Source organism: Hyla sarda, chromosome 11, assembly GCF_029499605.1.
Source record: "Hyla sarda isolate aHylSar1 chromosome 11, aHylSar1.hap1, whole genome shotgun sequence".
NCBI lineage: Eukaryota > Metazoa > Chordata > Amphibia > Anura > Hylidae > Hyla > Hyla sarda.
This window is the reverse complement of record NC_079199.1, coordinates 37,496,530-37,521,277: the sequence shown is the minus strand read 5'-3', so window position 1 is coordinate 37,521,277 and position 24,748 is coordinate 37,496,530. Positions and strand designations below refer to the sequence as shown.

The 24,748-nt window shown below is 46.0% G+C and overlaps 1 protein-coding gene across 1 annotated transcript in view; it reads left to right on the top strand.

Moving 5' to 3' along the window:
• Positions 1-2,345: 2,345 nt before the first annotated feature.
• ACTR10 (actin related protein 10) overlaps positions 2,346-24,748 on the top strand; it is a 46,083-nt gene continuing 23,680 nt past the window's right edge. The window contains exons 1-3 of the mRNA XM_056545876.1: positions 2,346-2,562; positions 8,967-9,039; positions 9,791-9,873. Coding sequence (XP_056401851.1) covers positions 2,486-2,562; positions 8,967-9,039; positions 9,791-9,873 — 233 coding nt within the window. The 5' untranslated portion in view covers positions 2,346-2,485. The remainder of the gene's footprint in view (positions 2,563-8,966; positions 9,040-9,790; positions 9,874-24,748) is intronic.

The window sequence follows — 24,748 nt, the reverse complement described above, 5'->3', positions numbered from 1 at the left end:
GGTTCCTCAGGTGGGACAGCCCCTAGTCGCCTCTCCTCAAGTCTATCTTTGATAATCATAAATGTATATATTTAATAATTATATATGTTCTATAGTAATGTATAGTGCTTACCTTGTTCAGCGTCGCAGGACCTTCGGTCATGTGACCAAGCTAGTAACCTCTATGTTATGTTGTAGGACCTTAGGAGGTCCTTGGGTCACGTGTTACCCACAAATCTCTGTAATGGTAATTGACATCAGTATGGACCAATTAGCGTTAGTCCAGCCCCTGCCCATATAAGGGAGCTGCGTCCAATTATCGCTGTCTTGGGTTGCTGCTCTCGTGGATTCCGGACTAACAGGACGGTTCTAAGCAACTTTCAAAGACACGCTAGGCCTAACCACCTACCGCCCTCAGCGGAGTTCAAATCTAAATCCCGCTAATGCTAGCGTGACTACTGGACTGCAACTAACCCCTTAATCCAGTGGAGCAACGCATAGTAGTAAAAGACACTTAATGCTAAAGTCCCAACCTTTGTCAATCTCCAAGGAAAGCTGTTGTTATGCTCAGAGACTGTTGTTTATTGAAGCTTGCAGAAAACCTTCAGTAAAAGTTAATACTGTTACAGAAACTCTCCGGTTGTGGACAATCTATTCTTATTATCTACCTCCCTATTGCTCTTGGGAAAGGTGGCGGTAGGAAAAGCGTTATTGAGGAGCCCTCACTCTGGCGTCACGAATAGCAAGGGTTAACAAGCACCCTTTAATAACCGCACAGCTACACTCCCCATACCCTACATCCCCCAGGCTATCACAACGTAAAAACATGAGCAAAAAAGAATTGGAATAACTGCTAATAACCTCAAATGTGAAGGATAGAAGATATACGATACTCGTAAATTTTTTTTTTATAAAAAGCGATCAAAAAGATCCATAAAAACAATGTCCGGGCATGCTGGGAGTTGTAGTTTTGCAACAACTGGAGGCAGCCTTGTTGGCAAACACTGATATAGATCGACTAAATAGATACATCGAAAGCCGTCAGCCGTAACTCCATCCTCTGTCAGGTGAAACAGCGTCCCGCCTCCTCCCTCGGGCAAATCTCCATCAGGCGTCAGCCGCAACTCCCTCCTTTGTCATCCTAAAGTCTCTCATCCGAAACTCCGTCATCCCTCAGATGAAAAACTTTCCTGCTGTGTAGCAGAGCCTAGTCAGTGTCGGCCCTCTGCTATACGGGTTCTGCTGTACACACTATTCAATGTCAGCTCTGCTATACAGACTCTGTAGCACATGTCGTGTCTGCAGTATACACGTGCAAGTTTCACAGTTTCAACTCTTCAATACATGCTGTAGAGCGTCAGCTCTGCTATGCGGCAGGAAGTTGCAACTGAGGGAGAATCGTCTGAGGCATGACGGTGTTTTGGACGAATGAGTTTCGGGTGAGGGAGGACGGAGTAGCGGCTGACGACAGAAAGCGATTGGTCCGAAGGAGGAGGCGGGATGCCGTTTCACATGACGGAGGATGGAGTTGCGGCTGACGACTTACGGCGATTGGCCCGAGGGAGGAGGTGGGACACCGTTTCACATGACGGAGGACGGAGTTACGGCTGACAATGATTGGTCCGAGACAGGAGGCGGGACGCCGTTTCACATGACGGAGGAGGGAGTTGAGGCTGATGACTGACGGCGATTGATCCGAGGGAGGAGGCAGGACGCCGTTACACATGACGGAGTTGAGGCTGATGACTGACGGCGATTGATCCGAGGGAGGAGGCAGGACGCCGTTACACATGACGGAGTTGCGGCTGATGACTGACGGCGATTGGTCCGAGGGAGGAGGCGGGATGCCGTTTCACATGACGGAGGACGGAGTTGCGGCTGACGACTGGCGGCGATTGGTCCGAGGGAGGAGGCGGGACGCCGTTTCACATGACGGAGGACGAAGTTGCGGCTGACGACTGACGGCGATTGGTCCGAGGGAGGAGGCGGGATGCCGTTTCACCTGACGGAGGACGGAGTTATGTCTGACCACTGACGATGTCCTAAAATGGACACCGTAGATACAGCTAGTAACTAAAGATCAAGAATAGATTTTATATGCATCACTATACATCCAGCCAGTAGGTTCTGGTGTTCCATGACCTATCTACTCCAGTAATTATACCACATCCAAGATACAAGGCTATAACAATGCCATAGACTAGCTCCTTGTTTCCCAACCAGGGTGCCTCCAGCTGTTGCAAAACTACAACTCCCAGGATGCCGAAGGCTGTCCGGGCATGTCGGGAGTTGTAGTTTTGCAACAGATAGGTAGGCACACGTGACCACAACAAGCTAGCCACTAGCTTGTTGTGATCACGTGAGTCATTTATTTCCTTTGTTTGAAACAGGCACAGCTCAGGACAGTCCCCTAGCGGCGTAGGACCCCGTCTTCAAACGCCCCGCCCCTTGCCGTCCCTGTCAGTTTCTGCGCTTTTGAGGCGGCGGCCGGGTTCCTGGAGTAGAGATGCCGCTGTACGAGGGTCTGGGTAGCGGGGGAGAGAAGACCGCCGTGGTGATAGACCTGGGGGAGGCGTTCACCAAGTGAGTACCCGGCCATGTCTCACCACCTCCGGGCTGCCGTCAGCTTACTAGAGGGATAGGCCCTGCAGGCAGCTGGAGGACTAGACGCCATAGAGTTGACCAATTTTTGTTTGCAGACAGTACAGTACATCCGGGTAATTGGCTGTATAGAAGATGTAAAACTACTGTAGACAAGTCATTAGTGGCCCCACTCCAATTGCTGCAAAACTCCAATTCCCATCATGGCCTGAGACCTGACAGCATGATGAGAGTTGTACTTTTGCAACAGTTTGGAAACAGGAAACATCCCCTCTGTTGCCATGGCTACTGGGATTTTAGATGTCCACTGGAATGAGGGGGGGGGGGTATTGTGGGATTTTAGGTAGGTTTCCCTAATGCAGGAAATGTAATACAGTAAGAATATAACCCGGTGTTTCCCAACCAGGGGGCCTTCAGCTGGTGCAAGACTACAACTCCCAGCATGCCTGGACACATGGAAATGTCTATCGCGAATGTAAATAGTCTGAGAACACTGGAAACCAGTGTTTTTCATGCTGTGTGTCTGGAGCTGTTGCAAAACTACTACTCCCAGCATGCCCGACTGTTCAGGCTGAACTAAACAATTTCACCGGCGTAATTTTCCGCTGCTAAAATTCCACAGTGTCAGTTATTAGTGTCCCCTTATGTCCCTTCTGTGTCAGTTATTTATGTCCCCTCATCTCCCCCCTTTGTCATTCGTTACTGTCCTCTCATCTCCCCTGTGTGTCAGTCATTTCTGTCCCCTCATCCTTCTTACTGTCCTCTCATCTCCCGTGTCAGTCATTTCTGTCCCCTCATCCTTCTTACTGTACTCTCATCTCCCCTGTGTGTCAGTCATTTCTGTCCCCTCATCCTTCTTACTGTACTCTCATCTCCCCTGTGTGTCAGTAATGTCTGTCCCCTCATCATTCTTACTGTCCTCTCATCTCCCCTGTGTGCCAGTCATTTATGTCCCCTCATCCTTCTTACTGTACTCTCATCTCTCCCCTGTGTCAGTCATTTATGTCCCCTCATCCTTCTTACTGTACTCTCATCTCTCCCCTGTGTCAGTCATTTCTGTCCCCTCATCCTTCTTACTGTACTCTCATCTCTCCCCTGTGTGTCAGTCATTTCTGTCCCCTCATCCTTCTTACTGTACTCTCATCTCTCCCCTGTGTGTCAGTCATTTCTGTCCCCTCATCCTTCTTACTGTCCTCTCATCTCCCCTGTATGTCAGTCATTTATGTCCCCTCATCCTTCTTACTGTACTCTCATCTCCCCTGTGTGTCAGTCATTTCTGTCCCCTCATCCTTCTTACTGTACTCTCATCTCTCCCCTGTGTCAGTCATTTATGTCCCCTCATCCTTCTTACTGTACTCTCATCTCCCCTGTGTGTCAGTCATTTCTGTCCCCTCATCCTTCTTCCTGTACTCTCATCTCCCGTGTGTCAGTCATTTCTGTCCCCTCATCCTTCTTCCTGTACTCTAATCTCCCCTGTGTGTCAGTCATTTATGTCCCTTCATCCTTCTTACTGTACTCTCATCTCCCCTGTGTGCCAGTCATTTATGTCCCCTCATCCTTCTTACTGTACTCTCATCTCCCGTGTGCCAGTCATTTCTGTCCCCTCATCCTTCTTACTGTACTCTCATCTCTCCCCTGTGTGTCAGTCATTTCTGTCCCCTCATCCTTCTTACTGTACTCTCATCTCCCCTGTGTGTCAGTCATTTCTGTCCCCTCATCCTTCTTACTGTACTCTCATCTCCCCTGTGTGTCAGTAATGTCTGTCCCCTCATCATTCTTACTGTACTCTCATCTCCCCTGTGTGCCAGTCATTTATGTCCCCTCATCCTTCTTACTGTACTCTCATCTCTCCCCTGTGTCAGTCATTTCTGTCCCCTCATCCTTCTTACTGTACTCTCATCTCTCCCCTGTGTGTCAGTCATTTCTGTCCCCTCATCCTTCTTACTGTACTCTCATCTCTCCCCTGTGTGTCAGTCATTTCTGTCCCCTCATCCTTCTTACTGTCCTCTCATCTCCCCTGTATGTCAGTCATTTATGTCCCCTCATCCTTCTTACTGTACTCTCATCTCCCCTGTGTGTCAGTCATTTCTGTCCCCTCATCCTTCTTACTGTACTCTCATCTCCCCTGTATGTCAGTCATTTATGTCCCCTCATCCTTCTTACTGTACTCTCATCTCCCCTGTGTGTCAGTCATTTCTGTCCCCTCATCCTTCTTACTGTACTCTCATCTCCCCTGTGTGTCAGTAATTTCTGTCCCCTCATCCTTCTTACTGTACTCTCATCTCTCCCCTGTGTGTCAGTAATTTCTGTCCCCTCATCCTTCTTACTGTACTTTCATCTCCCCTGTGTGTCAGTCATTTCTGTCCCCTCATCCTTCTTACTGTACTCTCATCTCCCCTGTATGTCAGTCATTTATGTCCCCTCATCCTTCTTACTGTACTCTCATCTCCCCTGTGTGTCAGTCATTTCTGTCCCCTCATCCTTCTTCCTGTACTCTCATCTCCCGTGTGTCAGTCATTTCTGTCCCCTCATCCTTCTTACTGTACTCTCATCTCCCCTGTATGTCAGTCATTTATGTCCCCTCATCCTTCTTACTGTACTCTCATCTCCCCTGTGTGTCAGTCATTTCTGTCCCCTCATCCTTCTTCCTGTACTCTCATCTCCCGTGTGTCAGTCATTTCTGTCCCCTCATCCTTCTTCCTGTACTCTCATCTCCCCTGTGTGTCAGTCATTTCTGTCCCCTCATCCTTCTTCCTGTACTCTCATCTCCCGTGTGTCAGTCATTTCTGTCCCCTCATCCTTCTTCCTGTACTCTCATCTCCCCGGTGTGTCAGTCATTTATGTCCCCTCATCCTTCTTACTGTACTCTCATCTCCCCTGTGTGTCAGTAATGTCTGTCCACTCATCCTTTTTACTGTACTCTCATCTCTCCTCTGTGTGTCAGTCATTTCTGTCCCCTCATCCTTCTTACTGTACTCTCATCTCCCCTGTGTGTCAGTCATTTCTGTCCCCTCATCCTTCTTACTGTACTCTCATCTCCCCTGTGTGTCAGTCATTTCTGTCCCCTCATCCTTCTTACTGTCCTCTCATCTCCCCTGTGTGTCAGTCATTTCTGTCCCCTCATCCTTCTTACTGTACTCTCATCTCCCCTGTGTGTCAGTCATTTGTCTTCTCATCCTTCTTACTGTACTCTTATCTCCCGTGTGCCAGTCATTTCTGTCCCCTCATCCTTTTTACTGTCCTCTCATCTCTCCCCTGTGTCAGTCATTTCTGTCCCCTCATCCTTCTTACTGTACTCTCATCTCTCCTGTGTGTGTCATTTCTGTCCCCTCATCCTTCTTACTGTACTCTCATCTCCCCTGTGTGTCAGTCAAGTGTCACATATTCACCTTGTGTGTTAGTTATTAATTTATAAATATCCCCTTGTGTGTCACAGTCTTAAAGGGGTACTCCGGCCCTGAGACATCTTGAGAGATGCCTCACCGTGGGGGTTCCGCCGTTGGGGCCCCACGCAATCTTGTATTCGCCACAACCTGTTTGAGCTGCACGCCGCGGTGCCAGCTCACAAACAGCCGGATGGCTACCACAGCGCCAGAGTATCGTGACGTCACACGGGGGCGGATAGGGGATAAGATGTCTCAAGGCCCGGAGTACCCCTCTAAAGGGGTATTCCAGGAAAAAAAAAAAAAAATATATATATATATATATATTTTTTTTTTTATATCAACTGGCTCCAGAAAGTTAAAAAGATTTTGTAAATCACTTCAATTTAAAAAAATAGTCTCCTAGGACTGTATCCACCTTTTCCAGCCCACAGGAGCACCTGAAAGCTGAACTAATTTATGCAGGAAAAGGCATCAACTGCCGAGTCGAGAAGTTCGTGACAAATCAAATTTACTGTAAGTTCGCTCATTTCTAATCCTTTCAGTACTTTTTAACAGCTGTATACTACAGAGGAAATTCTTATTTTTTTTTTTGTCTTGTCCACAGTGCTCTCTGCTGACACCTGTCCAGAGCAGGAGAAAATCCCCATAGCAAACCTATGCTGCTCTGGACAGTTTCTGACACGGACAAAGGTGTCAGCTCAGCAGAGAGCACTGTGGACAGGACAAAAAAGAAGTTCAAAAAGAAAAGAATTTCCTCTGTAGCATACAGCTGCTAAAGGGTACTGGAAGGGTTAAGATTTTTTAAGAAATCTGTTTATCTTTCTGGCACCAGTTTATTTAAAAAAATAAAATGAAATGTTTTCCACCGGAGTATCCCTTTAACATGTTAAAGACCCATGACGTACCGGTACGTCATGAGTCCGCTCCCGATCTATTACGCGGGGCCACGGCATTGTTAGAGGCCGTGACCCGTGGCTAATAGTGCGCGGCACTGATCGCGGTGCTGCGCGCTGGCGGCGTTCAAAGTTGATCGCCACGTCTAAAGTGAAACTAAAACATTGCCGGTTAGCTCAGGGAGCTGTTCGGGATCGCCGCGGCGAAATCGCGGCATCCTGAACAGGTTACAGGACAGCCGGAGGGTCCCTACCTGCCTCCTTGCTGACCGATTGCCGAATGACTGCTCAGTGCCTGAGATCCAGGCATGAGCAGGCAAGCGGCAGAATCATCGATCAGTGGTTTCCTATGAGAAACCATTGATCAATGTAAAAGATCAGTGTGTGCAGTGTTATAGGTCCCTATGGCCGCACAGTCAATGGCGTACGCGCAAAAAAATTCCAAAGTCCAAAATAGTGCATTTTTGATCACTTTTTATATAATGAAAAAAAATGAATAAAAAGCGATCACAAAGTCCGATCAATGCAAAAATGGTACCGCTAAAAACTTTAGATCACGGCGCAACAAATGAGCTCTCATACCGCCCCATACGCGGAAAAATAAGTTATAGGGGTCAGAAGATGACAATTTTAAACGTATACATTTTCCTGCATGAAGTTATGATTTTTCCCAGAAGTGCGACAAAATCAAACCTATATAAGTAGGATATCATTTTAATCGTATTGACCTACAGAATAAAGAGGTGTAATTTTACCGAAAAATGTACTGTGTAGAAACGGAAGCCCCCAAAAGTTACAAAATGGCGTTTTTTTATTTTTATTTTTTTCTATTTTGTCTCACAATGATTTTTTTTTTCCCTTTTCGCCGTAGATTTTTGGGTAAAATGACTGATGTCATTACAAAGTAGAATTGGTGGCACAAAAAATAAGTCATAATATGGATTTTTAGTTGCAAAATTTAAAGTTATGATTTTTTTAAAGGTAAGGAGGAAAAAATGAAAATGCAAAAACGGAAAAAACCCCGGGTCCTTAAGGGGTTAAAGGAGTAGTCCAGTCCTGAAAAACATATCCCCTATCCTAAGGATAGGGGATAAGTTTCAGATCGCAGGGGGCCCGACCGCTGGGCCCCTCCGCGATCTTCTGTACAGGGCCCCGGCAGCCCGCGGGAAGGGGACGTGTTGACCACCGCACGAAGCGCTGAAGGCAGCGCTCCAGCTCTGCCATAGAGTTGTATTGAGCGGGTGTGTCATCAGCCGCTTCATTCCTTAGTATGGGGGCGAAGTTTTTCAGGACTGGACTACTCCTTCAACAAAAAACAACCAACCTGTTTTACTTCCATCCCAGTTCTCTACTGCCCATTCTCTAGGCAATCCTTTGGTGTTCAGCCACAAATGTCTTCGGACGGCGCTCCAGAGACCCATAACTGCCACAGCCAATCAGCAACCTCGCTGTGACTCCATCACCATTGAGGCTGCTGATTGGCTGTGGTGGTCACCTGACTTCAACTGCTCCTGTAACACTGGAGTGGAAAACTACAACTCCCAGCATGCAGGCATAGTTTATATCCTGGAAGTTGTAGTTTTGCAACAGCTGGAGGCACACTGGTTGGGAAGTACTGCCCCAATGTATGACCAGCTTTACACCATTTTTTTCCCTCCATGATTAGGCGACCAGTGTTGTCTGAATGCACCTATTAGAGATGAGCGAACTTACAGTAAATTCGATTCGTCACGAACTTCTCAGCTCGGCAGTTGATGACTTTTCCTGCATAAATTAGTTCAGCTTTCCGGTGCTCCGGTGGGCTGGAAAAGGTGGATAAATTCCTAGGAAAGAGTCTCCTAGGACTGTATCCACCTTTTCCAGCCCACCGGAGCACCTGAAAGCTGAACTAATTTATGCAGGATAAGTCATCAACTGCCGAGCCGAGAAGTTCGTGACGAATCGAATTTACTGTAAGTTCGCTCATCTCTAGCGCCTATAAATAAACAAAAGATATCTATAATTCTGCCTCTACCTTGACGACATTCCAAAGGTCTGGTGCCGTGTTTTTGCATTGAAAATGTAAATCGCACAAGAATGATTTGTAATAAAATCTTTACTCTCACAGGTGTGGATTTGCTGGTGAAACTGGTCCAAGATGCATTATTCGTAGTGAAATAAGAAAGCCTGGTATTTCAAAGGTGCAGTAATTTTTTATTTTTTTTGTAAACTATATTGGGGAACACGACATCGTAGGGATTCGGCCTTTGCCACTAGGAGGTGTTGCTAGGCAGAAAATAAGCATTATACTCCTCTTATATACACCAGTGCAGTGTTTCCCAACCAGTGTGCCTCCAGCGGTTGCAAAACTACAACTCCCAGCATGCCCGGACAGCCAAAGGCTGTCCGGGCATGCTGGGAGTTGTAGTTTTGCAACCGCTGGAGGCACACTGGTTAGGAAACACTGCACTAAGCTTTTAGCCTAATATTCGTAGGAGGCAAATGTGACTTTGTTTGTGATACACTAGAGGTATTTTTATTTTTTTTCTCTTTTGTGTGTTCCTAAATCGGATGTCCTCCTTTTTTAAAGCTGGGTTCATGCCATGTTTTTGCAATACAGTTCCCGTATCAGGTTTTTGATTTAAAAAAAAAAAAACAGATTCCTCAAAACCTGACTAAATGGTATGGTTCCCATTGACTCTGATGTAAAGAAAAAAAAAACTTTTCAATACGTTTTTTCACCCGGACCAAAAACCGTGGTAGGCTACAGATTTGGGTACGGGGGAAAAAAACTGGCAAAACCGTACAGGATGCAAAACGGACACAACCTGATGCATCTTTTGGCATACCGTTTTGCTTTTTCAATATTTTTTTTTGTTTCATTGTTGCAGTATTTATTATTTAGTTGGTTAAGAATAATTCATTAATACTCTTATTTTCATTTTCTTGCAGCCAATAAAAGTTGTCCAGTATCATATAAATACAGAGGAGCTGTATCCCAACCTGATAGAGTTCATTCACATGCTGTATTTCAGGTAAGGTGCTATAGAACTATTGCAATGGTATATTGTTAAAGGGGTTTTATTATGTGCCCCATAGGATGGCCACCATAAAATACTATTTTCCCAGGTTCTTTTTGTCTTTACCAGCAAAATCAGCTAATTGTATCTGAAAGAACATGGTGCTGCATCTAGCTTGACTTCAGCTGCAGCAATGTGATCTCAACACTCAAGCATGACACCTAATAATACAGGTTTACCTAGGATTATAACCCATTCCCTTGGTATGCCTTTTGGGCTTAATGCCGCCCGGCTGCCATGGAAACTGGATCACAGAGGATTGCAGGGTCCTTGGCTGCTGCAGGTAAGGAGCACTCTTCTCATTCTGCGGTCATGATTTCACTGAGGCATTTGAAGAGTTAAACTATCCAGAGCTGGGGTTTCTCAGCTTCTGGTAGTTACAGCAGGAACATGGCTATTATATTGATGGCCTAGTTCCTGTAATCCTTGCACGGAAGAGCCACGCAGCCTTATTCTATCCCCACATTGAAAACACTGTTGGTGAATAAGGACCCTTAATAACTGTCTTAAAAAGGCATATCTGTGGTCATGAAGAGGTTAGTATTGGTGGCCTATTTTTAAGGTAGGCCATCAATTTTAGGTTAGTGGGGTAGATAGCTGTGAATTTCTATCTTTCCCCATACACATGCTGAGCATCCATTTACTCTTAATGGGGAGAGGGAAGAAACCTACCTTAGTACTTTTCCGGCAGCTAGTTATCTCCCAGAGAACAAGAGGATTTGGCATTTGAAATCCAAAATGCCAGCATTTGAAATCCAAAATGCCTAATCCTCATCTCCCCCAATATCTGCCATCGAGGAAGAATCGGGAGCCCCATACACATTAGATTGGCAGGTGGTTCCACATATATAGGCAGGTATAGCAGACTTTATTTTTTGTCATTTAAGTGGAGACTTGCAGATCAGTTAGAGGTTTAATTAAAAAACATTTTTTTTTTGTATTAGTAAGCTAAGTGAGAAAATGCAAAAATAGCCTGAGGACAGGGGTGGCGCTGTTTCTGAAATAAATTAATTCTATTAACCCCTTCCCGACCTATGACATACATGTACATCATGACCGGGAAGGTTTTCTCGACCTATGACGTACATGTATGTCATGCAGATATTGGCCGCTACTCGCGGCATCCCGCTGCGCCCGGTAAGATGGTGGCTATCACGAATTGCCAGCCATCTTGCCTCGGGACCTAGGGGGGGTTTCGTCACCACCCCCCTCACCACGATCGCTACTATCAGCTAGTCAAATCTGACTTGCCAATTTTTTTTTTTTTTTTTTTTGAATGAGCTGTTAAGTTGTACAACAGCTCCCCCCTAGTGTCCTAAACCTGCTACTGCATCTTGTGCTTGGCAGGGCAGATACAAGGGGGAGCTGTTGTACGTAAGTAAAAAAAAATATTTCAGTGTTTTATTCACACTTGGCAATAACAAAACAGTCTTAGTGCAGTAAAAGGAAAAAACAACATACACCATAGTCCAAACTGTGCAACAATAAGTCTTTTTCAGACAGGTTGCTAACCAGCTTTCAGACTAGAGCCAGAGCATGGAGGACTACAGCTCACCACTCACACAGTGAGCTACAAACACACAAATCCCCTCCAGCTGGTGGAGCAAGCTGCCTTTAGGGTCAACAAAAGGCGACCTGGATTGTGGGGAATGGCCCCCACCCAGCACTTGGCCATCCCCAGTAAGAGCCGTCCCGGGTTAGCTTTGCAGCTATGCTACGACTACATTGTCAGTCTGCAAACCGCAGCGCAGACACTGGAAAATTACTGGTTCTTACGCCACCGAGGCCAGGATCCCAGTCACACATACCGACCGTCCACGATGGCCCCTTTCACCTTCTCACATACTACCCCCCTTTGTTCAACCCTGGACACATGCACATCAGTGAACCCGTGACAGGGCTTCTGCGTTGCCTAGCAATCGACCAGCCCTGTCTTCAGCCGTGAACTTCTGTAACGACGAAAACCACCGGGTAACCCTGGTATTCCTGTCTGAGATAAAACTTCCTCCCCAACAAATAGCGGAGAGACTCGAGTGCCCACTTAATAGCCAGGCACTCTCTCCGCTATACTATACCTGGTCTTGGCCTGGGTAAGTTTGCGGCTGAGAGAGACAACGGGATGCTCCTCCCGTTGACTTCCTGGAAGAGTACAGCACCGAGACTTACCTCGGAGGCATCTGTCTGCACTACGAATTTTGTTTTAAAGTCAGGTGTCACCAAAACCGGAGACCCACACAGGGCCGACTTCAAAGCGGAGAAAGCCTGCTCGTTCCAATGCACCATTACCGACTTGCGTCCCTGCAAGAGGTCTATTAAGGGTGCAGCTACTGTAGCAAAGTGGGGGATAAACCTCATATAGTAACCCATCATCCCCAGGAATGACTTCACTTGTCGGTTAGTGACATGTCGTGGCCAATTCCGAATGGCCTCTACTTTTGTTTTCCTGGGGTTTGACAACTCCACGCCCAATGACATACCCCAGGTACTTGGTCTCTTCTAACCCTATTGCACATTTTTTGGGGTTAGCAGTTAAACCAGCTTTCCTAAGGGAGTCTACAACGGCCTGCACTTTTGGTAGGTGACTTTGCCAGTCTGTACTGTGAATGATATTGTCCAGATAGGCTGAAGAATACCGATCATGTGGCCGGAGTACAACGTCCATTAGCCTTTGAAACGTAGCAGGAGCGCCATGTAGACCAAAGGGTAATACCTTGTACTGGTGTGATGAAGGCTGTTTTCTCTTTGGCAGCCTCCGTCAAGGGTATCTGCCAGTACCCTTTTGTGAGGTCCAAAACAGAAAAGTACTGAGCTTGGCCTAGCTTCTCAATAAGCTCATCAACTCGGGGCATGGGATATGCATTGAACTTGGAAACCTCATTTAGTTTGTAGAAATCATTACAGAACCGCAACGTACCGTCCGGCTTGGGTATTAAGACTATCGGACTGGCCCACTCACTCTTCGATTCTTTGATGACATCCAGCTTTAACATCTGTTGTACTTCTTCCGAGATGGCTTGTCACCGAAACTCAGGTGCCCGGTATGGTTTCAACCATATTTTTACCTGGGGCTCAGTGACAATGTCATGGCGGATGACAGAAGTACGTCCAGGGAGGTCCAAGAACACATCTGTGTTCCTGCTGACGAACTCCCTGGCCTCCTGAGTCTGTGTAGAGGAAAGGCTGTCGGCAATCTTTTCTGTGGCAATTTCTACCCTTGCACCAGACTGAGGGATGGGAATCTCCACCTCTAACAAACCTGGCCAGGGGCTGTCATCCACTCTAGTCTCCCTATCCCTCCAGGGTTTCAATAAGTTTACATGGTACACTTGCTCTGGCTTCCTTCACCCGGGCTGGTGTACCCTGTACGTCACCTCCCCTACTTTTTCGATCACTTCGTAGGGACCTTGAAACTTACTGTCAACCATTGGTCCCAGAACCAAAACCCAATCTCCCTGGTTAAAATTCTGAACCAGAGCCTGGCGATTATAGACCCTACGCTGGACTTGCTGAGCTGCCTCCATATATCCCATTACCAAGGGCAACACTGTTTCCATCCGCTCTTGCAACTGAGTGACATATTCAACTACACTTATGTGCAGTGTGGGCTGTTGTTCCCACGCCTTTTTGGCTATGTCTAACAGTCCACGCAGATGTCTGCCGTACAGCAGTTCGAAGGGAGAGAACCCAGTAGAGGCCTGGAGTACTTCTCGCACTGCAAACATGAGAGGGCAGCAAAAGATCCCAATTCTTCCCGTCTTTAGACACCACTCGCTTTAAAATATTTTTAAAGGTTTGAGTAAACCTTTCTACCAGGCCGACCGTTTGCGGGTGATAAACAGAGGTCCGTAGCTGCAGTAACTTACGGAGCTCTCTCATTATCTTTGACATAAAAGGGTGCCCTGGTCGGTCAGAACCTCTTTAGGTAAGCCCACTTGGGAAAATATCTCCATTATTTCCTTAGCTATTAGTTTGGCCGAGGTATGTCGCAGGGGAACCGCCTCCGGATTCAGAGTGGCATAGTCTATGACTACCAGGATGTGTTGGTGCCCCCTAGCTGATTTCGGTACTGGGCCTATGAGATCCATAACGATCCGTTCAAATGGGACCTCAATAATCGAGAGGAAGACCAGGGGACTATGGCAATGTGGCTGGGGGCTAGTTATTTGGCATGTTGGGCAAGATTCACTATACCTTTTGACCCCCTTATACACGCTGGTCCAGTTAAAGTGCTCTAAAATTCGGTCCTGCATTTTCTGTTGGCCCAGGTGTCCCCCTAGAACATGTTAGTGGGCTAAGTCTAATACGAGCCTACAATACACTTTAGGCACAACCAATTGTTCCACACTCTCACCCCGTACCTGATTTACCCGGTACAGCATCCCCTGGTGGACCACAAAACGGGGGTACATAGACTCGGGCCGCTGGATGTTGTGGTTCACCTTCTACTATTACAACATTTTACCAGGCCCGAGATAGGGTCGGGTCCCGATGTTGTGCTGTACTGAAATTTTCTCCAGAGACATTGAGGTCTGCCAACTCTGGACCTGACGGCAACTCCTCGACATGTTCCACCATTACACTCAGTGTTGACTCCTTCTCTTCCACTGTAGTGGTGTTCATCCCTACTGCGGTCCCATCAGACTCAGGTTCCCAGGGTTCCGGTGTCACCCCTGAGTAGGGCCAGTCTATTGGGGATACCCCCGTTTTGCAGGTTTTAGTGACTCTTGTCTTAGGCCATAATGACACGAAACAAGGAAAGTCTCTCCTGATATATATATATATATATATATATATATATATATATATATATATATATATATATATAATATAAATATATATAAAAAGTTCGTAGGGTAACTTTGTGGCAATGGCCACCTCATGAGTCCACCTGCCGGTCACTGTGGATAAAGTCACCAAGGCGGTGGAATAATTTAAGTCCCCGTGAAATACATAGGATACCAGCTTTTTGGTCCGTATACTTGGTGGGCAGTACCAGGTCAGATCTCACCAAAGTAACCATGCTGCCTGAATCCAGTAGTGCTACCACCACAGTTTCTCCCACCTTCGCCTGACAGAGGTGACTATAGTCCACTGTTTCTGGAATAGCTGTGGCACACAGTCTCTGGGCATACATGGAGGGGCGGTAGGCAAAGTTTATGTTCATTGGTTCTCCCTGGTGGGGATAATTGGCCCTGACATGTCCCGGCTCCTGACACCCCCAAAACAGCAATGGGGCGGGGTCTTAAGGGAACACCTTCCGGGGAACTTTTGGGTTCACCAACCACCTGGGGAAGGGTGGGGTCCTCTTGGGTTTAACAGTACCCCCTGTAGTTTCCTGGTGGCCTCATATCGCTCCACCAGGTTGACCATCCTGAGCGCGTTGCCAAGGTATACCTGGCCGATCCAGTGCTGGAGAGAGTATGGCCCTCCAGAACATATCGGTCTAGCATAGCCGTGGGACTTAGCACTTCAGGCTGTAGCCATTTTTGCAACCAGTGTAACAGGTCGTAATACTGTGGCCTGGCAGGCTCAGCCGGCTTGTACTCCCACTGATGTACCCGCTGGACCCGGACCAACACATTTACCACCAGTCTTGCCAGGATCTCGCACTTGATGATCTCATTGTCAGCAGCCTGGTCGTTGGGCAGCTCAAAGTACGCCTGCTGGGGTCCAGACGTCAGGAACGGAGCGATGACCTCAGCCCACTGGTCTCGGGGTAACCTCTCTCACAGCCACCTTTTCAAAGACTGCCAGGTAGGTCTCGACATCATCCGAGGCGGTCATCTTAGGGCTCGGCGACCGAACAGCTTTCCGGTCGTCAGGGACGGTCCAGGACGTCCCTGCAGTTTGTAGCGCCATCACATGCTGCAGTAGCAGTTGGTTGGTCTCCTGCTGCTGCTTGTTGGCTTCCCGCTGCTGTAAGTTAGCATCCATGCGCGCTTTCATGATAGCTCCATCTTGACATCACTGCAGACACTGGATCACTGCAGACACTGGAACTCTCCAGACACACTAGAGAAACACTCCTGCCGTACTGAGTCACTTGTCGGCAGGATCATTGCCCCTAGCAACAAGTCCAATGGGTTCACCACAGGCTCGGTTCTGCTCTTGTACTTCACATGCACCATGGACGGCGGGTGCCTCTTGGCAACAGCGTGCTGCAACTCAACTGCTGACCACAATGCGGTGCCCGCATTCTCCACCATTTGTGATGACTCGCTCTTGCAGACAGGTGCGGTTGGAGTTATAGAGGCAAGGAATCAGGATTTTCATATTCACACTTAACAAAAGTCTTTGTGCAGTAAAAGGAAAAAACAACGTACACCTGCGTTCCTTAGGCATTGGTTCACACGAGAGTCCGTACCATGCAGCAATAATAAGTCTTTTCCAGGCAGGTTTCTAATCCGCTTTGAGACTAGAGCCAGAGCATGGAGGACTTCAGCTCACCACTCACACAGAGTGAGCTACAAACACGCAAATCTCCGTCAGCGGGTGCTGCAAGCTGCCTTTAACCCCTTAAGGACTCAGCCCAAATATACCTTAAGGACCCGGCCATTTTTTGAACATCTGACCACTGTCACTTCAAGCATTAATAACTCTGGGATGCTTTTACCTTTCATTCTGATTCAGAGATTGTTTTTTCGTGACATATTCTACTTTGTTAGTGGTAAAATTTTGTCGATACTTGCATAGTTTCTTGGTGAAAAAATCCAAAATGTGATGAAAAAATTGAAAATTTTGCTTTTTTTTTTTTTATCTTTGAAGCTCTCTGCTTATAAGGAAAATGGATATTCCAAATAAATTATACATTGATTCACAAATACAATATGTCTACTCTGTTTGCATCATAAAGTTTACATGTTTTTACTTTTGGAAGACCTCAGAGGGCTTCAAAGTTCAGCAGCAATTTTCAAATTTTTCACAAAATTTTCAAAAACTGAATTTTTCAGGGACCAGTTCAGTTTTGAAGTGGATTTGAAGGGCTTTCTTATTAGAAATACCCCACAAATGACCCCATTATAAAAACTGCACCCCTCAAAGTATTCAAAATGACATTCAGTAAGTGTGTTAACCCTTTAGGTGTTTCACAGGAATAGCAGCAAAGTGAAGGAGAAAATTCAAAATCTTCATTTTTTACACTCTCATGTTCTTGTAGACCCAGTTGTAGACCCAAGTGGTAATAGGAGAAAAGCCCCCAAAATTTGTAACCCAATTTTCTCTCGAGTAAGGAAATACCTCATATGTGTATGTCAAGTGTTCGGCGGGCGCAGTAGAGGGCACAGAAGGGAAGGAGCGACAATGGGATTTTGGAGAGTGAATTTTTCTGAAATGGTTTTTGGGGGGCATGTCACATTTAGAAAGCCCCTATGGTGCCAGAACAGCAGAAAACACCACATGGCATACCATTTTGGAAACTACACCCCTCAAGGCACGTAACAAGGGGTCCAGTTAGCCTTAACACCCCACAGGTGTTTGACAACTTTTCGTTAGAATCGGATGTGTAAATGGGGGGGAAAAAAATGTCGCACTAAAGTGCAGTTTTTCCCCCAAATTTACCATTTTTACAAAGGGTAAAGGGAGAAAATGCCCCCCCCCAAATTTGTAACCCCATCTCTTCTGAGTATGGAAATACCCCATGTTAGGACGTAAAATACTTTGCAGGCAAACTACAATGCTCAGAAGAGAAGGAGTCACATTTGGCTTTTTGAAAGCAACTTTTGCTGAAATGGTTTTTTGGGGACATGTCTCATTTAGGAAGCGCCTGTGGTGCCGGAACAGCAAAAAATACCCACATGGCATACTATTTTGGAAACTACACCCCTCAAGGAACGTAACAAGGGGTCCGCTGAGCCTTAACACCCCACAGGTGTTTGACGACTTTTCGTTAAAGTTGGATGTGTAAATGAAACTTTTTTTTTTTTTTTTTTTAACTAAAATTCAGTTTTTCCCCTACATTTTACATTTTTACAAGGGGTAATAGGAGAAACTAACCCCCAAAATTTGTAACCCCATTTCTTCTGAGTATGGAAATACCCCATGTTAGGACGTAAAATGCTCTGCTGGCGAACTACAATGCTCAGAAGAGGAGGAGCGCCATTGAGCTTTTGGAAAGAGTTCGTTTGGAATGGTAGTCAGGGGCCATGTGCATTTACAAAGCCCCCCGTGGTGCTAGAACAGTGGACCCCCCCCCCCACATGTGACCCCATTTTGGAAACTACACCCCTCACAGAATTTAATAAGGGGTGCAGTGAGTATTTACACCCCACAGATCTTTGGAACAGTGGGCTGTGCAAATGTAACGAAACTTTAATTTTTCATTTTTACGGACCACTGTTCCAAAAATCTGTCAGACACCTGTGGGGCGTAAATTCTCAATGTACCCCTTATTACATTACGTGAGGGGTGTAGTTTCCAAAATGGGGTCACATGTGTCGGGGGTCCATTGTTCTGGCACTATGGGGGCTTTGTAAACACATGTGGCCTTCAATTCCGGACAAATTTTCTCTACAAAATCCCAATGGTGCCCCTTCTCTTCTGAGCATTGTAGTTCGCCCGCAGAGCACTTTAAATTCACATATGGGGTATGTTCTTACTCAGAAGAGATGGAGTTACAAATTTGGGGGGGCTTTTTTCCTATTTTCCCTTGTGAAAATGAAAAATGTAGGGTAACGCCAGCATTTTAGTGAAAAAATATAATTTTTTTCATTTTCCCATCCAACTTTAATGAAAATTCGTCAAACACCTGTGGGGTGTTCTGGCTCACTATACCCCTTGTCACGTTCCATGAGGGGTGTAGTTTCCAAAATGGGGTCACATGTAGGTATTTATTTTTTTTTGCGTTTGTCAGAACCGCTGTAAAATCAGCCACCCCTGTGCAAATCACCATATTAGGCCTCAAATGTACATGGTGCGCTCTCATTCCTGAGCCTTGTTGTGCGTCTGCAGAGCATTTTACGCCCACATCTGAGGTATTTCCGTACTCAGGAGAAATTGCGTTACAAATTTTGGGGGTCTTTTTTTTCCTTTTACCGCTTGTGGAAATAAAAAGTATGGGGCAACACCAGCATGTTAGTGTGAACATTTTTTATTTTTTTTACACTAACAGGCTGGTGTAGCCCCCAACTTTTCCTTTTCACAAGCGGTAAAAGGAAAAAAGACCCCCAAAATTTCTCCCGAGTACGGCGATACCCCATATATGGCCCTAAACTGTTTCCTTGAAATACGACAGGGCTCCGAAGTGAGAGAGTGCCATGCGCATTTGAGGACTAAATTAGGGATTGCATAGGGGTGGACATAGGTGTATTCTACACCAGTGATTCCCAAACAGGGTGCCTCCAGCTGTTGCTAAACTCCCAGCATGCCTGGACAGTCAGTGGCTGTCCAGAAATGCTGGGAGTTGTTGTTTTGCAACAGCTGGAGTCTCGGTTTTGGAAACCCTGCCGTACAAGACGTTTTTAATTTTTATTGGGGGGGGGGGGGGGGAACAGTGTAAGGAGGTGTATATGTACTGTTTTACCCTTTATTATGTGTTAGTGTAGTGTGGTGTTTTTAGGGTACATTCGCACTGGCGGGTTACGGTGAATTTCCCGCCGCAGCCCAAACTTGAAGCAGGAAATTTACTGTAAACCTGTCCGTGTGAATGTACCCTGTACATTCACATGGGGGGCAAACCTCCAGCTGTTTCAAAACTACAACTCCCAGCATGTACTGACAGACCGTGCATGCTGGGAGTTGTACTTTTGCAACAGCTGGAGGCACACTGGTTGGAAAACCTTCAGTTAAGTTCTGTTACCTAACTCAGTATTTTCCAACCAGTGTGCCTCCAGCTGTTGCAAAACTACAACTCCCAGCATGTACCAATCACCGAAGGGCATGCTGGGAGATGTAGTTATGCAACAGCTGGAGGTACCCAACTACAACTCCCAGCATGTCGAGACAGCTGTTTGCTTTCTGGGCATGCTGGGATTTGCAGTTTTGCAACATCTGGAGGGCTACAGTTTTTAGACCAGTGCACAGTGAGCTCCAAACTGTGGACCTCCAGATGTTGCAAAACTACAACTCCCAGCATGCCCAGACAGCAAACAGCTATGTGGGCATGCTAGGAGTTGTAGTTTTGCAAGATCTGGAGGGATATAGTTTAGAGACCACTGTATAGTGGTCTCAAACTGCAGCCCTCCAGCTGTTTCAAAACTACATATTCCAGCATGCCCAAACAGCTGTCTGGGCATGCTGGGAGTTGTTGGTTTGCAACATCTGGAGGGCTACAGTTTAGAGACCACAGTCTCAGACTGTAGCCCTCCAGATCCACTTACCGGCTTCTGTAGGATTCCGGGAGCCGTCCTCTTCTGACGCACGTCACGCCGCCCGCCAATCAACGTCGCCGCAGCCTCCGGATCGGTAAGTGGACGTTAGCGCCCGGTCCCTTTCGGTTCCCCGTTCTGCCCCGCCTATTGTGGGTGGGCAGGACGGGGAAAACGAAAGTTAACCCCCCCGCCCCCAGTCTGCTATTGGTCGTCTCCTCTGACGATCAATAGCAGACCAATAGCAGGGATAGGAGGGGATCCCCCTTATATTCCTGGTCACCATAGACCCGTATGACCCGGAATCGGCGCAAATCGCAAGTGTGAATTCATTTGCGATTTGCGCCGATCGCCAACGGGGGGGGGGTCTGATGACCCCCCTGGGCATTTGCGCGGGGTGCCTGCTGATTGATATCAGCCATCCCAGGTTAGCTTTGCAGCTATACTACGAGTACAGTATCAATCTGCAAACTGCAGCGCAGACACTGGAAAATTACTGACTCTTACTCCATCGAGGCCAGGATCCTCGGTGACACGTACCCTTTCACCTTCTCAATATATAGATTTTATATTATATTATACACATATTCAGAATTCAAGTGGTCCCTAAAAAAAAAAAAAAAAAAAAAAAAAAAAAAAAGGGATTTTGTCGAAAATTTTAAAACATGCTCACATTATTATAAACCTTCCAATGTCATAAAGTTAAGAATGTTTAACAAATGATGCCATCATAAGGTAGACATGTTTTGGATGTGAATTAATAACTAACTTATTTGCCATTACTATTTCTCTTACAAGTAGAGAGTTTCAAACATAGAGAAATGAAAACTTTTTCACAATATTTTCGTTTTTCACAAAAATCGCTTCATGTATTAACAAAAATTTACCACTAATATAAAGTACAATATGTCTCAAAAAAACAATCTCTAAATCATTTTGCCAGGTAAAAGCAGTTCAAAGTTATTACCACTTAAAGAGACACATGTCAGATTTGAAAAAACAGACTGGGTCATAAAAGCAAAAAATTGCTGTGTCATGAAGGGGTTAAAGGGGTATTCCAGGCAAAAACTTTTTTTTATATATTAACTGGCTCCGGAAAGTTAAACAGATTTGTAAATTAATTCTATTTAAAAAATGTTAATCCTTCCAATAGTTATTAGCTTCTGAAGTTGAGTTGCTGCTTTCTGATGACTCACGTCCCAGGAGCTGTCCAGCTCCTATGGGGATATTCTCCCATCATGCACAGCTCCCGGGACGTGACATCATTGAGCAGTTAGACAGAAAACTTCAGAAGCTAATAACTATTGGAAGGATTAAGATTTTTTTTTAATATAAGTAATTTACAAATCTGTTTAACTTTCCGGAGCCAGTTGATATATATAAATTTTTTTTTGCCTGGAATAACCCTTTAACCCCTTAACCCCTTCCCGACCTATGACATACCTGTACGTCATGGGTGGCAAGATGTTCCTGACCCATGACATACAGGTACGTCATGAACATTTTTGCCGCTACTCGCGGCATCCCGCAGCGCCCGGTAAGATGGTGGCTATCACTGATAATCAGCCATCTTACCATGCGACCACGGGGGGTTTCATCCCCCAACCCCCCCAGCGATCGTTGCTATCAGCTGGTCAAATCTGACTAGCTGATAGCAGCGTTTCGCTATGAAAATACTTAGCAGCGCGGTGTGTGAGTTCCGATCAAGGGGATCGGGACACACACCGCTCTGCTAAGTGTCCCTGACCCGTCCCCCGGCGTCACTTACCCTTCCAAGCGGTGTCCCGAGCGGTCCCGGCGCGAGCGGCGTCCTCCAGGCGGTCCCGGCGGCGCTGCGTCCCGGCGGTGAGTTTCCGGCAGCAGTGCGGCATCTTCATTGGCAGCAGTGAGATCGCCGTAAAGCGATCTCACTGCTGCCTCTGGGAGTTTCAAAACTGCAACTCCCAGCATGCCCAGACAGCCTTTGGCTTTCTGGGCATGCTGGGAGTTGTAGTTTTGCAACATCTGGAGGTCCTCAGTTTGGAGACCACTGTATAATGGTCTCCAATCTGTGCTCTTCCAGATATTGCAAAACTACAAATCTCAGCATGCTCAGTCTGTCCAGGCATGCTGGGAGTTGTAGTTCTCTAACATCTGAAAGAGCACAGATTGGAGACCATTATACAGTGGTCTCCAAACTGTGGACCTCCAGATGTTGCAAAACTACAACTCCCAGCATGCCCAGACTGCCCAAGCATGCTGGAAGTTGTAGTTCGGCAACATCTGATCCTTCAGATATTGCCGAACTACAACTTCCAGCATGCCTTGGCAGTCTGGGCATGCTGGGAGTTGTAGTTTTGCAACAACTGGAGGCTCACTAGTTGGGAAACATTGTCCGTTTCCTACCTCAGTGCCTCCAGCTGTTGCAATTGTTGCAAAACTATAACTCCCATCATGCACTGACAGACCGTGCATGCTGGGAGTTGTAGTTTTGCAACAGCTGGAGGCACACTGGTTTGGAAACACTAAGTTTGGTTGCAAAACACTTGAAAGTTTATTACTTAACTTAGTGTTTCCAAACCAATGTTCCTCCAGCTGTTGCAAAACTACAACTCCCAGCATGCACGGACAGCCAAAGGGCATGCTCGGAGTTTGCAACAGCTGGATGTTTGCCCCCTCCCCCCAATGTGAATGTACAGGGTACACTCACATGGGCGGAGGTTTGCAGTGAGTGCTGCAAGTTTGAGATGGTGCAAATTTTGCGCTGCAGCTCAAACTTCCAGCGGCAAACTTGCTGTGAACCTCTGCCCATGTGACTGTACCCTAAAAACACTACACTACACTGACACTAACCTAAAATAAAAAGTTAAAAACACTACATATACACATACCCCTACACAGCCCCCCCTCCCCAAAAAAATGAAAAACGTCTGGTACGCTACTGTTTCCAAAATGGAGCCTCCAGCTGTTGCAAAATAACTCCCAGTATTGCCGGACAGCCATTGACTGTCCAGGCATGCTGGGAGTTTTGCAACAGCTGGAGGCACCCTGTTTGGGAATCATTGGCATAGAATACCCCTATGTCCACCCCTATGTAAATCCCTAATTCAGGCCTCAAATGCGCATGGCGCTCTCTCACTTTGGAGCCCTGTCGTATTTCAGGGCAACAGTTTTGGGACACATATGGGGTATCGCCGTACTCGGGAGAAATTGCCTTACAAATTTTGGGGGGCTTTTTCTTCTTTAACCCCTTATGAAAAGGTGAAGTTGGGGTCTACACCAGCATGTTAGTGTAAAAAAAATAATTTTTTTACACTGACATGCTGGTGTTGCCCTATACTTTTCATTTTCACAAGATGTAAAAGGGGGGAAAAAGACCCTCTAAATTTGTAATGCAATTTCTCCCGAGTACGGAGATACCCCATATGTGGGCGCAAAGTGCTCTGGGGGCGCACAACAAGGCCCAGAAGATTGAGTGCACCATGTACTTTTGAGGTGATTTGCACAGGGGTGGCTGATTATTACAGCAGTTCTGACAAACGCAAAACAATAAATATCCATATGTGACCCCATTTTGGAAACTACACCCCTCACGGAATGTAAGAAGGGGTGCAGTGAGCATTTACACCCCACTGGTGTATGACAGATTTTTGGAACAGTGGTCTGTGAAAATGAAAAATAACATTTTTGATTTGCACAGTCCACTGTTTCAAATATCTGTCAAACGCCAGTGGGGTGTAAATGCTCACTGCACCCCTTATTAAATTCCATGAGGGGGTATAGTTTCCAAAATGGGGTCACATGTGGGGGGGTCCACTGTTCTGGCACCATAGGGGCTTCCTAAATGGGACATGCCCCCCAAAAACCCTTTCAGAAAAACTCACTCTCCAAAATCCCATTGTCGCTCCTTCCCTTCTGAGCCCTCTTCTGCGCCCGCCGAACACTTTACATACACATATGAGGTATTTCCTTACTCGAGAGAAATTGGGTTACAAATTTTAGGGTGATTTCTCTCCTTTTACCCCTTGTAAAAATTCAAAAATTGGGTCTACAACAAAATGCAATGTGTAAAAAATGAAGATTTAGAATTTTCTCCTTCACTTTGCTGCTATTCCTGTGAAACACCTAAAGGGTTAAAACACTTACTGAATGTCATTTTGAATACTTTGGGGGGTGCAGTTTTTATAATTGGGTCATTTATGGGGTATTTCTAATATGAAGACCCTTAAAATCCACTTCCAACCTGAACTGGGCCCTGAAAAATTACGATTTTGAAAATCTTGAGAAAAATAGGAAAATTGATGCGGAACTTTGAAGCCCTCTGGTGTCTTTCAAAAGTAAAAACTTGTCAATTTTTTTATGCAAACACAAAGTAGACATATTGTATATGTGAATCAATATGTAATTTATTTGGAATATCCATTTTCCTTTCAAGCAGAGACTTTCAAAGTTAGAAAAATGCTAAATTTTCAAAATTTTCATGAAATTTTTAGATTTTTTACCAAGGAAGGATACAAATATCAGTGAAATTTTACCAATAACATAAAGTA